The sequence below is a fragment of the Gymnodraco acuticeps genome, unplaced genomic scaffold (genome assembly GCF_902827175.1).
Source record: "Gymnodraco acuticeps unplaced genomic scaffold, fGymAcu1.1, whole genome shotgun sequence".
Taxonomy (NCBI): domain Eukaryota; kingdom Metazoa; phylum Chordata; class Actinopteri; order Perciformes; family Bathydraconidae; genus Gymnodraco; species Gymnodraco acuticeps.
This window is the reverse complement of record NW_022991766.1, coordinates 799,627-814,591: the sequence shown is the minus strand read 5'-3', so window position 1 is coordinate 814,591 and position 14,965 is coordinate 799,627. Positions and strand designations below refer to the sequence as shown.

General features: G+C 42.4%; 1 protein-coding gene across 13 annotated transcripts in view; it reads right to left on the bottom strand.

Annotated features, from left to right (window-relative positions):
- Positions 1-14,965, bottom strand: part of LOC117535094 (LIM and calponin homology domains-containing protein 1-like) — a 124,665-nt gene that overhangs the window by 28,440 nt on the left and 81,260 nt on the right. For 11 of the 13 annotated variants that reach the window (XM_034199405.1, XM_034199407.1, XM_034199411.1 and 8 more), the window contains 4 exons: positions 13,480-13,678; positions 8,001-8,259; positions 3,028-3,372; positions 1,786-1,821 (listed from right to left, as the gene is read on the bottom strand). In XM_034199405.1, the coding sequence (XP_034055296.1) occupies positions 1,786-1,821; positions 3,028-3,372; positions 8,001-8,259; positions 13,480-13,678 (839 nt within the window). The remainder of the gene's footprint in view (positions 1-1,785; positions 1,822-3,027; positions 3,373-8,000; positions 8,260-13,479; positions 13,679-14,965) is intronic. The other 2 variants (XM_034199408.1, XM_034199415.1) reach the window with 2 other exon arrangements.

Here is a 14,965-nt window from a genome sequence, read left to right as displayed (position 1 = left end):
ATACATACTTTTTCCAAAATAAGGTCCCGTGGGTCGGAAGTAGATGGGCGGGACTTCTATGTTGCCTTTACCTTTTCCAAGACTAAGCAATGGCAAACAATTGGTTATGTTGTAGTAGTATTGTATCATGATCCACCATACATATGTTTAACCATTCCATCATTATAAGGAAAATAACCAATGGCTCTGTACAGATAACAAAACAAGATGTGTCTTTTTAAGAAGCATTTCAAGTCCTGTCCTCATGTCCTCATGCTCACCCAAGGCATAATTAATATCTTAGAAATAACACAACATTCAAAATTCTCTCAAGCAGTAGCAATTTCCTTTAGTTTGTTCCTTTGAATATTCCCACGTCGTTTCATTTCACGCTCACACATTTGTTCCACAGGACATTCAATACATTAGATCAATTAGTGAGACCTTAAAGAACATATCAGCTGCAGGTAGTTTGTAAGTAGCATTCTGATGTGAGTGTATGAGATGCAACAACCATACAGTCTTCATACATTCAAAGAAGTGTCACAGACAGTTCACACTGATTTTATATATTTGTGCAGTCAGTAATGTTAGAGCATTCATTTCTAGATTACAGAGAAGACAGTAAAGTGCAGCCTTTTTTGATTGTGATGGACCAACTTGTGAGCAGAAGTGTTTTCAATCAAATAGACGACTGACATGTTACTTGTTTAAAAAAAAAAAAATTTTGCTCAATGGGACGTCAATCAAAAACTTTTAAACAAACAATTGTGTTATCACCATGTTATGAACCACTTCTGCTACATGAAAAGCTGCACTTTTTACATTAGCAAATGAGATCACATGATAATTCATCCTGTAAGGGAGAGGGTGTCAGGAGGGCGGTTGAAATGATTGCGTTACATGCAGCTGGCAGAAGCACTAATGATGTCGGAGCAGCACAGTTTAGTAGTCCTCTCTACACACACACTACAGCAGGCACTTTGAATACATCCGAGAGGAAATGGTTGTTGCCAGCAGGAAAGACATGTGACTACATTTAGTAAAAACTACATTTCTTGATATTTCAGATCAAGTTAATGGTAAATGGACATTGTTTGACACGGTAATGGTACAGTCTTTTAACTTATTATTTGACTCAAACAAGTAGGAAAAATCTGCTTAATTTGAGGAATTTTGTCTTCCGTGTAAAGACAATTAGAAAAAAAGTTATCCCGAGTCAAATCAGATCATCTCCTAACAAATGTTATGATACATAAGCCCTGGCTGACTGCACTTACTGCCATTTTCACCTCCATGTATACATTACAGTCTTTGCCTAGAAATATTATCTAGTTATTTCACTCAGTGGGGTTGTATAGATACATCGATCATATACTGGAGCCTCTTATTGGCTGAGCTGCTAAGATAAATGAAAGCACTTCTTAATGACATTCAGTAGAGAATTGAAGTATCACATGAGGGCCATTTTAAGAGGATTTCCTACCCTGGCAAGATACACTTCTGTGGCAATGCACTACAATCTCGTAAGTTCTACAATTAAAAGATGGTTGAATATAAAAATATAAAGAATTTGCATGAATGTCACCTTTAATGATACTAAAACCACCCCACCAGAAAAACATTCACTGGCTTTGAGAAACTTCTTAACATTTCTCTAACGTTTGGTAGATTTTTTCCACTTGCATAAAGGACATTGTAACACTCGATAGACGACAGAATGATTATTGAGCGGGCTTTGCTTTGCAGTGCGTAGCAGGGCTGGGCCAAACAGCCGAGTGTCTGAGTGCTAAATGGACAACTTACTGTGGGTCATCTGACACACTGTGTGTGCGGCTGAATCTACAGAAGGCAGAGAACACAATCACAAATGAATACAAGTACACTCAAAAGAGACAATCAGCATTCACTCATGTGGATATCAGACACAGTGATGGGATATTTAATCGCTAGTGAGTTACATATCTGTGATCACAGCTGACAATGAGTTAGTTATGACAGATTTCATACAGAATTGTTCAGAAATGTTTCAAACAAGTGCCCCTTCTGGTTTTGTAACCAAGCACTGAGGTGTGTCAGGTTTAACTCAGATCCTTAAACCAGGCACAAGGGGGCAGTCTTAACCATAACACAGCCAGAGCAGAAGACACATCCCTGCATACCAAAACACTGCTAGCATAAGACAGATGCATATGGCAATGATCTCTGATGCAGCTGACACTTAGCTTTTAGAAACAAAAAGCACATGCAACCTCCATCAGACAGCGCACATCCTCTGTCTGTGACTACCACCGGTATGTTGGGCTGCGACCGCTAAAGGTCTTCACACATGCTTTATTTATGTAGCTGCCTCTGTGATGTTGGAGGGGTGTGAGAGTAAGCGTGGCCTGTGGTTTCTCGCCACAAGAGAACAAGGAGACTAAATTAATAGAAGCTTTGCTAAATCAGGGCCAGATACTTTTTTTATTTCTAAGATGGCTATCTGCCATTTGGTTTGTTGCAGTAAAATGATCACTCGCCATATGTTTTACAGGAAGATGAAAGCCTGTGATAAAGTGGGGTTTGCTTTAAAGATGGTATTTGAGGGATATTTATGGAATTGATTTAAATACATTTAAGCATTCAGGAACGGCCAAATCATTTTTGGATCAAATTGAGTCCATTTCTAACTCCTTTTTGGGACTCCAGAAAGATTCATGAAAAATAACATTCTCAAAAGTTTCTCTTTCTCCAAATTCCTTAATAACCAAAAATAAGCAATGCAATTAGAATAAAATCCAAATTGCTCACAGTTTCCATGCATTCTCTGTACAATAACAGTTGCTTTTTAGAAAATAATACAAGTTTGCATTCATTTGAAAGAAAGTCATGCAATCTTTCGGTAGTCATTCAGAAAGGAGCAGTGCAGTCGAGGTTGCATGCTAAGATTGAGTATTCAAAACAGTCATTTGAATACAAGATCTTTTGATTTTAAAGTTGCATATAGTAGTTTAAGTTCAACTCAGTGGAAATGATTGAAATGTAGTGTAGTTGCTGGACGGGGCTCACGTTGCAGGAAGACCGCTCTCCGACAAAGTGCTTCCTTCTTTTGGGTCGCCACTTTCGCTCAGTGCCCGTCCCTTCCGCCGGCCTGTATCGGTTGTTACCATGGCAGCGGGCACAGGAAGGAAGTGCGGGGGATTCGTGGTGTTGGGAGAGGTCAGCGTTTGGCCGACCTGTTTCTCTGCATCTGCGGCCAACGGCACACCAGCGGCTCCCTTCCTCACAGCCGCTTCCTCCGGCTCGCTCACAGGTGGATGTTTCCCCGAGGCGACGGGGCTCACTGCCGCAGATTTAGCCGCCGGAATCGTCGAATGGTGGAAGAATTCCTCCGAGCACGAGCGAGCTGGAGTACTGCAGAAAGCAAAGCAAACTAAAATGCACTGCTGCCTGGTTATCATCCTATATCATCACCAGACAGCATTCCTCTGGAGGAGCTTAAATGGAGGGGTTTTCTAAAAGACATAAATCTGAGACAATAGCATAGCATGCTCACAAATCCCTTCTCAGCAGACAAACAAATTGGAGTCAAAAAGCCAAAGTATAATTCTCTCAACACTGTTTTTCTGTCATCCCGTGATGAACAGCCACTTTCTGAGAGGCTTATTATTGGACTATAAATTCCCAGCATGCATGGCAGGGGGAGAAAGGCTATGAAAAGGCCAAGCTTCAGCCCCAGCCTGCTCAGGGTCAAGGAAGGAAGAAAGCCTCATTTCCTTACATCCTGAGGGAGGGTAGCATGTTCCCTGTGAGTGTGTGTGTGTGTGTGTGTGTGTGTGTGTGTGTGTGTGTGTGTGTGTGTGTGTGTGTGTGTGTGTGTGTACACCATAAAGTACCCGTTTGTGTTAACCTGCCGAGTTTATATTTGAAGGTGTGTGAAGTCTTACTCGTGTGTTTAAAAAAAAAAAACCTGTCAATACAACCTTTGATAGACGTCTACCAAAACAAATATGTTGATGTTATATAACCGGTTAAAACAAATGATCAACTCCTGGCAACACTGAAACACATAAATTCCAGCATCAGTTTTCTCCGAGCTACAAAATATGAGCTGTTACCAACTAAAGAAGCCAATATCAAAGCCTTTTGAAACATCCAGAAACCCCTCTTTTCCTTGGATTGCAGATAAACACATGTCAGATTTCCTTTGAGCATTAATTTCACTCCCCTGATTCGCTGACAACCAAATCAATGCCGTATCATCCCTGCCAGGAAAATCTGGAACAACTGGGGAAGTGAGGCTAACAACTGTCCAACAGGACGGTGAATGAAACGTCTGCTGGAGCAGGAAATAACAGCGGAAAGGGCAGGATTAAAAAAAAAAAAAAACACAACAGACCTAAACTGCGATTTTTCAAGACAGCAACATTGTAGTCATGCATCATAGTTGCCTTCAGCACAGGGACATATAGCAGAATTGTATATTCACAGCTCACAATAGCCTCAACTGCTGTATAAAGACCCTTTGTTTCAGATGTTAAACTCTTGCTGACTCTCTGTTATGTTGGTCTGGTAATGGTAGAGCCAAAGATGATAAGTGCTGGATGAAAACACAAGCTGTGAATTTGAAACTATTTTGTACCAAAGAAACAATCGTGATAAAAACTGTTCGTGGTGAGGCATGCAGATTACCCCAATTAACTGAGGACATTGTTTTTGGACAGAAGAGCTGCTGATGAGGTCTCTTTAGTGTTTTCAGTTGAACAAATTCCATTCACATTCACTGTGTGATGATGCAGGTGTGTGTCTCACAACTTGCACACAAAGCTGAAATTACCTGTGTGGCTACATGTCCCTATAGTACAGGTGAGCTGACCCTTCACTAAAACAAAAGCACAGCTGCAATAAGAGAGTAGCCTGCTGACTGTATTCATTTAAATCATTCCTCACATATTCAGCATTGCAGTCTTATTGAAAAACGATGCAGAAGCACCAGAGAAATCGTTTAAATATTCTTATACCACGCATACCTCTTCCTGGTCTGAACCTGGCTCCTACATTACCCACAATGCAACATGACTGGTGATAGTTCATATTGTTGTGTTATGCTCGTAGTCACTGATGTAATTTTGATCATCTAGCGTGAAGGAGAAACGAGGAGTGAGCTTCAGAGGTCTATTTAACTCACTCTTTATGACTCGACACGTTTTTTTTTTCAAATATACAAACTTAAAGTGGACCTATCATGCTATTTTTAGGCAATAGCATAGGTCTCAGATATATAAATAACATGGCTATGAAGTGTTTTGCTCAAAATACCAAACAGATCACCCATTCTAGCCACGCCTCATATCCCTCTATTTCACTTCCTGTTTTAAAAGTGCTGATTTGGGGTATAAAGCTTTAAAATAAATAAAAAAGGAGGGGGCTGAGCTCATGCGGGACCCGGTAGCTACTGTCTAAACTAAATGCTGCCGTGATGAAACGCCATATCATGGATTATCAAGGATTATTTCTGAAACAGTCTGGAGCTCAAAGGCTTTCTCTCTTGCCGGTTATACCACAAGGTGAGTTCCTTTTAATTTCCTGCTTCTTCACACACATGCTCTCCAGTACAGGTTAGCTCTGAGTGTTAGCGATGCTAATGTAAACACCGACCATATTACGTCCAAAACAGTTGGGCAACGTTTCTGATAGGGCCGTGGGTATAAAGCCAGCCTACATTTTCGATATTACGTCATATCGGACGCAAATCTGGATCAGCTCCGTTGTAGCCCCGTTTTTAGAGGTTTGGGTACGGAGGAAAAGAGAGAGGGTTTTATTTTCTGACGCTGCATGAGTTCCCTGACACACCGGGGACACATCTTTATGTATATAAGACATCAAAAAGTGCATTTTGCCTGATAGGTCCCTTTTAAGGTGTTGAACTATAACCAACACTGACTCAAGTGATCACCTCACGCAATTTATCAGACTTTACCCAGCGCCCTTTGTAGATGTAAACAGCTATTAACTATTTAAGAGACCTCTAAAAGGGACATTGATGAGAGTTCCCCTATAAGTGTAAAAATAAAAACACAAAGAAAATAAGAATTTATCTTTAGAAAATGTGAAAACCTAATTTATAATGTTAGATTCTATATGGCAGTCTATTATCTATTAGATTAAGTTGATTTAGAGCAATCAGGACTATGAATCAGAACCATGTCAACAAAGGGGAACTAGGCAGCTGATATGGGGTATTGATTAAAACAGGAATCAAGGGGAAGACCTTTGCTCAGAGGAGACCAACGGGCAAGGCACAGTGTCGATGCGGGGCTCTGCTCGGGGCGGGGGGAGGCTATAGGGCAGAGGCTCACTGCTCCTCCTCACATGGATCTCAACACGAGGGGTGGAAGCAGTCTGCTCCCCTTCATCCTCGTCCTTTTTAGTCTGCTTCACCTTCTGAATCTGTATCTGGGGGTCAAGGGTCGGGCAGGGGGACTCTACAGGTCTGTCCTCTAAACTAGGGGCTTCATTTAGACTGTTACAACACACACACACACACACACACACACACACACACACACACACACACACACACACACACACACACACCACACACACACACACACACACACACACACACACACACACACACACACACACACACACACACACACACACACACACACACACACACACACACACACACACACACACACACACACACACACACACACACACACACAAAACAGTATGGCCAAAATCAATGAAAACGTGCATTTGTACATGATGGATAAAGTTACAAGGGGAGAATGAATGACATATCATCAACTCACACTGGGTGACACACACACACACACACACACACACACACACACACACACACACACACACACACACACACACACACACACACACACACACACACACACACACACACACACACACACACCTATGGCTGCACTTAACATGCGGTTAAGACAAATGAGGAGCTTTTAATTGATTATTTTAGATCTTAAGCTACAACTACATAAATCCAAACCTCCAAATGTTTTCCTTCAAAAACGACTTTGAGTCAAAATCTGACACTCTCTACCGCTACACACAGACCACTAACACACTGATACTGAAACAGATCAAAGCACATACACTAATACACTAAACCAGCAGAAATGTGACACTTGTACAGTGAGAGCCACTGGCAATAAATGATTAAAAGAATATAAATGAAATCTCAGCACATGTCAACCAATGCATACCAATAAGACCGTCAGATTTTAATCTACTTTTTTATGTAGTAGATTTCACACTTTCACTTCAATCGGAACGAATGAAAAAGCACATCTGGCCTCCATTAGCCACTCCCATGTGAGACGTTCTCTTGCAATATCAATAAACAACACAGACTCAAAAAGATGTTGGTGGGTATTAGACTTCGTAAATAATAAACGTGCTTTTTTTCCCAACATCTACATTCTTTCTTTGTGATCAGTTATATCAATACTGTAAAGACACATTTCCCACATTCTAAAATAAATAACTTCATGGTCAACTTTCGACCATATTCAATTTCTTTGTTAGAATTTCTCACGCTAATGTGAACTCACAAAACATGAAGGAAGCATTGTCGGCTTGAAACTGCATTTTCAGCTGCAAGCAGAAATGTGTGGAATTCTCTACCAGAACATTTGTGACAACTTTTAATTAAAACATTTGTTATCTGCAGCAAATCAATTTCAAGCTATAACAAGGTAATGGTTGGATTCGTCACCAAATGATCAGTTCATTATGCAATTACACTGCCCTTGATCTCCAACTGCAGCATCCAGGAACAAACCTAATGTCAAATGCTCTGCACAACTCTTTAAATAACAAGGCCCTTATGTCAAAATCATTCTTATAGCAGAAATGCCAAGAATACTTTATCCATCAGATAAAAAAATACACTTGGTGTATATACTTACTTTATTAGACTTGACTTGTATTTAAATATCTAAAGTAACCCAAATAAATGACTGTTTATGTACACTTCTAATCACTGCAGCAGTTAGACTCACCTGAACGGTCTGTCTCCCCCTACAGGTGAGGTCGCAGTACTCCAGCTCTTGCGCGCCCCGTCCTCTTTGTCGTTCTTCTTCTTGCGGAGGGGCGTTGGCACGTATCCGCTCTGGTTGCTCTTGTTGGGCAGGTACTGGTTGAAGGGCATGGCGGTGCGCGGCTCGCTGATGGACGTCCGCCGTGTCGACATGTCGTCCTTACGCACGTCTGGCATCTTCCTGTGGGGGGGGCCGTCGGACTCTGAGTCGCTGCCGCGGCCTGTTGAGGGGAGATGGGAGGAAATATATCTGCACTCCTGATGAAGCATATATATATAAAGTGTCTGTCTGATATGATCTATTCACTTTCTGAATAATAAAATGTGTCAATTGAAAATAAAGAAAAGAGAGGGGGACAAATCAATAATTTGATTACGATTTCTAATCTCTGAATATTAATATTGCTTTATTTATCCCTAAGCCGTTAACTACATCATATTAAGGCGTGCACAACATTAAAGTGCTGTTCCAGTGTATGCAGTGCATTCCAGCGGCTCAACATAAATCACCCCCAAGCAGGTTGACTTTTATGAAACAAAGCAAGTAACATAATAATAAATCATCACAAAATGTATAATGTACAGCTCCTGCTCACAACATTCTAGCCTACAGTTGGGAAGGATTCTATTTGTCTGTCTGCATCCCATTTGAAACATATTGTTAGGGCTTTTAATATCAGCGGCAACACCTGGAGCTGCACAAGTGCACCGCTCAAGGACTTTCCCTACCAATGAGTCTTAAATTCCTCTGCAGATGTTCATGTGTGATCTTCTGAGTACAGACAGCACAGAGTAATGAGGACAAATCCCATAGCCAACAGCATACATGGGAATACGTCATTAGGGCGCATTTCACAAATGTTAACCCCATTTCAAAAACTACAAATAGATACCTGCAGCCTTGCTTACCCAATCTCTCTCTAAATTCCTCTCCAAGATGCTCAGCACATGTACTACTGGAATCCCCCTCCCTTTGGATGCATGCAAACTCAACATATGACCTCCTGAATTTCTATATATTTTCCATGCATCAACCCACAATTTATAGCAGATCTAAACCGTAAAATCTTCCCTTAGTTCTGAAGAGATACATGTGGATGCAGCTGCAGCTCTAGGTGGAAACAAACGTGACATTTTACACTTGTAAAAAGCTCCCTTTCTATCAATAGACTTATTCATTTTTATGTGGTTCTAAAAGATTGACAGATCAAGGTCCAAAAGAGGCCTTGGGGTATCTGCACTTTCAACAATAAGCGGTTCAATCATGACTCTTAGCCCATCAATTGGAAACATGAGTGACTCTACCATCCAAGTCAATCCGTCCTTAAGGAACAACACATGTCTTTAGGGAGTGATCTGCTTTCTCTGCACATCTGGTAACACTGAAGCTTGAGGGAACGTTTTTCATGGGTCAGTGCCATACTGTACCAGAGACTCACAGAAACCTATTTACATCAACAATCACCAACATGCAGTAATACTACAGGAAGTGTAAAAGCCACAGAGTCCACTTCAATATCCACTGCAGTGACTAGAAGGCTGTAACATTAGAGGAGGAGTGATAGTGATACTCTTAACATCTTAAACGACAACAATTTCTCTGTGCAAGCATTCACGCTTTTTCAAATTTCTCTCATTATGCGACATAGATTTTTCCCGGCAGAATGTACAGCAAAAGTATGGAAGAGTTTAAAAATAGTGAGTGATCTTGGACGGATGTTGTCTATACTGAGTCAACAAAGACATTGGTTCTCTAGCCGGTTACATTTAGAATATTGTATCCAAATGGCTCTGATGGTAATCAATCTTTTATCCCTGCTCTACATGTTTCCCAGCCAAAAAAGGATTCGAGTCTATAACATTTGGATTGGAAACCATATTCAATGTACTATTCCCCAACCTTAAAGGTGGGGTAGGTAATTCACTTCAGAAACACGTGTTATATTCCATGGAATGCTCTTAACATCCCGATAGCAATGAATACATGAAATGCTTTGACAATAAATACATAATAAAATGTCATCTCTGGAAGCCATGGCGCTGTAAAAAGCACGACCAATCATCTGAGCCGGCCCGGCTAAAGTAACTGGATGGCCTACCTGCCTGTCAGCCTTCCATCTGTGCACAAACTTATCTCGTGCCCTCATTGGTCATGTGGCGTTCGTGTGTGTTGGAGGAGGGGCTCTATAAGGAAGTCTGAAGGAAGAGGCAGATTTTTTCCGGTTGTGTATTTTCAAATTCTAGCGCACTCGAGCTGGTTTCTCCATCCTTACCTACCCTACCTTTAGCAGACACCTTATAATTATTTGTAAAGAAAAATTGAAAATGAAAGCAAGAAAAAGCCCAACAGAGGAATTGTCAAATTCACGTTGAGCTTCAAGAAACAATATTTAAATGTTAATTGTTATTCGGTGCATGTGCATTTTAAACCTTGCTGTGAATTCATCTTATCGTTGGCTGTGAGTCCCGAGGCATGTGATGTGAGGGCAGAAGTATGAGAACATTTTGCAGAATGTGGGCAGGACTTTAGAAAAACCCTGAAAAGCATAACTCTGTTTATTGTTTCAAGCGGTCTTTTACTAGTGATGGGTGTTGCCCTCCAACAATTGTACAAGAGGAGGACAGGTTGTACTACAGCAGCACCAGAAGCAAAAAGTGTCTCGCCCACCGACGCTGTATCCATCTACTGTAACTAAAGAGCATCTGCAATATGGAATCTCTTTCAGGGATCGAACTCTTCTCCTTGTCCCCTAATTACTGTCAGAGTGAAGTCACTTTACAGAGCTGAATAGTGAAAGGGCTTTGTCTGAAAAAGGTCAGAGCAGGAAAAAAGTTGAGTTTGTGTGCACGTTCATAAATGGACGCTCTTGTTCTGGGAGTACTTGGAGTACCCTGGGATGGGATGATTACTGCATTGTTGTCCCGTTCTCACTTCTCCAGTGTGTGCCTCCTGGCTCTGATCAGATCACTATGAAACCCCTCAATAACAGCATGGGCCTGAAAATATGGATCTTGACATACTAACCTCTCCATAACCTATTCCCATATAGTACCACAAAGACCTTCTGACAGCAGATATGAAAAAGCCTGAAGGAAATTCCAACTTCAGAATGTCTGTGGTGTTCAAAGCATTTCAGAAGTCACTTAAATATACGCTGTCATTCAGTTATTTTAGGTAAGCCTTGCCACGCCTTTATATTTCTAATTTTCTGAATTACAGATCACGGACGTATAACAATACGAGAGAGGCACACTTCAACTTCCAGAAGGTTTTTAGTTAGACTGCTCGTGACAGAAACTAAGACTTTGGAGCTTCCCTCCAAACAAAAACAGTCTGACAGGAAGCTCTGCCTCACTCTGTTTTTTTCCCACAGTTCAGAGATGAAACGTACTTTAAGCTTTGTGACGACTTCTGTAAAATGTTATAGGCTGTCATTACAATTTAAAAAGGGTCAAATTCAAATAAAGCGTCGCAATGAAAAGCTTTCTATGACAGCATATGGTCGGCTTGGCATTTTAAATGCAGCCAAAATCTATTTTTGACTCCATTTTTGATTTCAGCAGAAAGCACAAAACTAATTGCCGGCTGTTTGCAGTTCCTGCATGTCTTGGCTCAACTTATTATGGGAAATTGAGAGGCTCCAATTTTGAATGCATTTAATTAGATAAGCCAATATCGTTATACAAGCAACACACACTTCTATAGACACTGTATAACAATGTGCACCTGGGTGCAGATCTCCTATCCTTATGGACAATGCATTGAGGCAGACATCTGTCATTTAAAGCAATGTCCCCACAGCCTCTAACAGTCAAGATAAAGAGGTGTAATAAGGCAACATATTTCCAAGATGAGGAACTATCCCTATATGGAATGTGTCAGTGAAGTGTCAGATCAAAAAAAGAGCAATAGATCCTGAAAACACATTTCTTTGCCTCACTATTATACTCGCATGATTCACCTCTTCCTCTCACTCGTGTCATAAACACTATGAGGCTGCACGGCTGGACACGCACCATGGCGGAGGCATTCATTCGCATTCGCGCACACACACAATTACTGTTCAATGGAAGAAAAGTACAGGTGTGGTAGGCAGGTCGCTTCTTAAAGTAAAAAAAACTAAAAGCATCTAAAGATCAGTTCCTCTTATCAACATCCATCCATCTTCTCCCGCTTATCCGTGGTCGGGTCGCGGGGGTATCAGTTCCAGCAGAGAGCCCCAAACTTTCCTTTCCCTGGCGACATCAACCAGCTCTGACTGGGGGATCCCAAGGCGCTCCCAGGCCAGCGAAGGGATATAGGCCTAATCCCTCCACCTGGTCCTAGGTCTACCCCTTGGTCTCTTCCCAGATGGACGTGCCTGGAACACCTCCCTAGGGAGGCGCCTAGGTGGCATCCTAACTAGGTGCCCGAACCACCTCAACTGGCTCCTTTCGACGCGAAGGAGGAGCGGCTCAACTCCGAGTCCCTCCCGGATGACTGAACTTCTCACCTTATCCCTAAGGGAGACACCAGCCACCCTGCGGAGAAAACCCATCTCGGCCGCTTGTATCCGTTATCAACACTCCCAAATGTATTGTTCAGTTTTAATAGTACTGTATTTGATGCTCAAACTAAACTTAAAGCACATTAAATTCATTCGTCTCAAGGACACAAACCTCTCGCCACTTTTATTTTCTCAACTACATAAAATGTTTAAGTGAAAAGTGTTTCCCTGAGGGCAATTTGATTAAATGTCTTCTGTTTTGCGTCACCTGACAACTGTCATGTTGGCAGTGTTAACATTACATAACTGAAATGTGTTTGAAACCAAAACAGATGTCACAGCAGCGAGGCCCATGCATGTTTTTTCCATCGCAGATTGACATTAGATATGTGTGATTGGAAAACTGATAGCTACTGACACACAGAGAAAAAATGAAGATTCATGGTGAGCATGTCGCTTTTTCTGGATTAATTCAATGGTAACTGACAACATAAAAATAAAAAACAGCAGCTCTTGTACTAAATGTCCTCCCTTTCACAAGACATATAGCTGAATGAAACAATGGCCATAGCTTAGCTTTCAAACAGGCTTTGCACTGAGATCATTCCCTTTATTATCTCAAATAGCCTTTGACTAGCACTGGGTGTAGTCCTGCGAAAACACAGCGAGGAAAACAACATGCTTTATTACAACACCACTGCAAGGACAATGCACCTCATTTATCTATATACTATATCAGAACACAACAATTCACCCAAACAAAGCAGCCAGTACTGAATCAGAAGGGAAGGGGGCGGAATGGGGCAGGGGCGGAATGGGGCAGGGGCGGAATGGGGCAGGGGCGGAATGGGGCAGGGGCGGAATGGGAAAGGGGCGGAATGGGGCAGGGGCGGAATGGGAAAGGGGCGAAATGGGCAAGGGGCAAAATGGGAATGAACCCTTTTTTTCCCCTACCATCGCTGCTGCCGCGGGGGACCAGGACATCCGGCGACGGGGTCTGTCGTGAGCGTGAGCCGAAGGAGTCCAGACTGTCGAAGGAGTCCTCGCGGCCGTGGCGGGGCGGGGAGAGGGAGTCGCTGCGCTCAGAGTCCCAGCAGTCGATGTAGCCGCTGTCCCGGATGCTGCGTATCGGGCTCTCTGCCTCCTCCGCCTCCTGAACATTTAGAAACATGCCCATGTTATACAAATGCACAAATTAGCTTACAAAACATTCATAGAAATAAAGGTAAACAACATTTTTTGCAAAGTACATTGAGTAACTTCTGCTGTGGGAGGAGATTTTAGTTTTCACCTGCTCAAACAACATCTGAAGAATTAGTTTGTGTCCCAAATATCTCATATCACTAAGTCCTAGATCAACTTTGTTTTTGTCCCTCTTCCTCTTTGTTCGGCTGAGATCCCTCTCTATCACTCTCTCTCCACCTCAGTGACCTCTCCCTTTGTCTGTCTACACTTGAAACATGTCTATGCAGCTAATGAAAGGTGGGGAAAGGTCTTTCCTGTCTACCAAAAGACTTCCTGTTCCTGAACCCTGGAACGTTGGTTATGCAACTCCCAAACCTCTTTCAGACTCCATGTTATGTTTTCAGCTCAGCTGTGCTGACGCAGAATTTTGTCTCACTTATCTCTTTGTTAAACACACATTCAACTTTCTTTCATGTAGCAATGCCATTGTTCAGTAAAGCTGCATAGAAAACACTGATCAAGGTTCATTAGCCCATCAATAGCCCATCTTTATGCAAATTGTTGCATATGCCTATAACCTGTCCGGCAGTGGCTCAGTCAGTAGGGGCTTGGACTGGGAGCTGTAGGGTCGTCGGTTCAAGTCCCCGACCAGACCTAAATATGGAGTGTGGACTGCTACTTGGAGAGGTCCCAGTTCACCTCCTGCCCTGCCGTGGTGCCCTTGAGCAAGGCACCGGACACCCCCCCCCCCCCTCACTCCCATTGCTCCCCGGGCGCTGTGCAATAGCTGCCCACTGCTCCTAGTGCTAGACTCCTGGTGCTAGGATGGGTTAAAAGCAGAGAACACATTTCACTGTGTGTGCTCTGCATGTGAGACCATTAAAGAGCAGTGATTCCCGCAGAAATGAAATATACTTTGGGGGACCGACTCGGGGTGGGGTGCGTGAAAAAAAATCTCCTCAAAAATGTAGGAGCGGGGCTAGTCCTGGTGGGCTACCCAGGCTGAGTGACAAGGTGGCATCCAGGAAACTGAAATTTGCAGGTCACTGCCATCGACACCAGGAACTTCCAGCTGGCAAGTTAGTACTCTGGGAGCCAACACACGGGCACCGACCAAGGGGGCGCCCCATTAACCCCCATATTAACATGCTGTGGGAATCACTGAAGAGGGTTTCATCTCTATTCTATTCTAACCTAAATAATGCTATTAAAGGTTTGTTTACTCAAATTCATTTAAAAAAGCAGATAACCACTT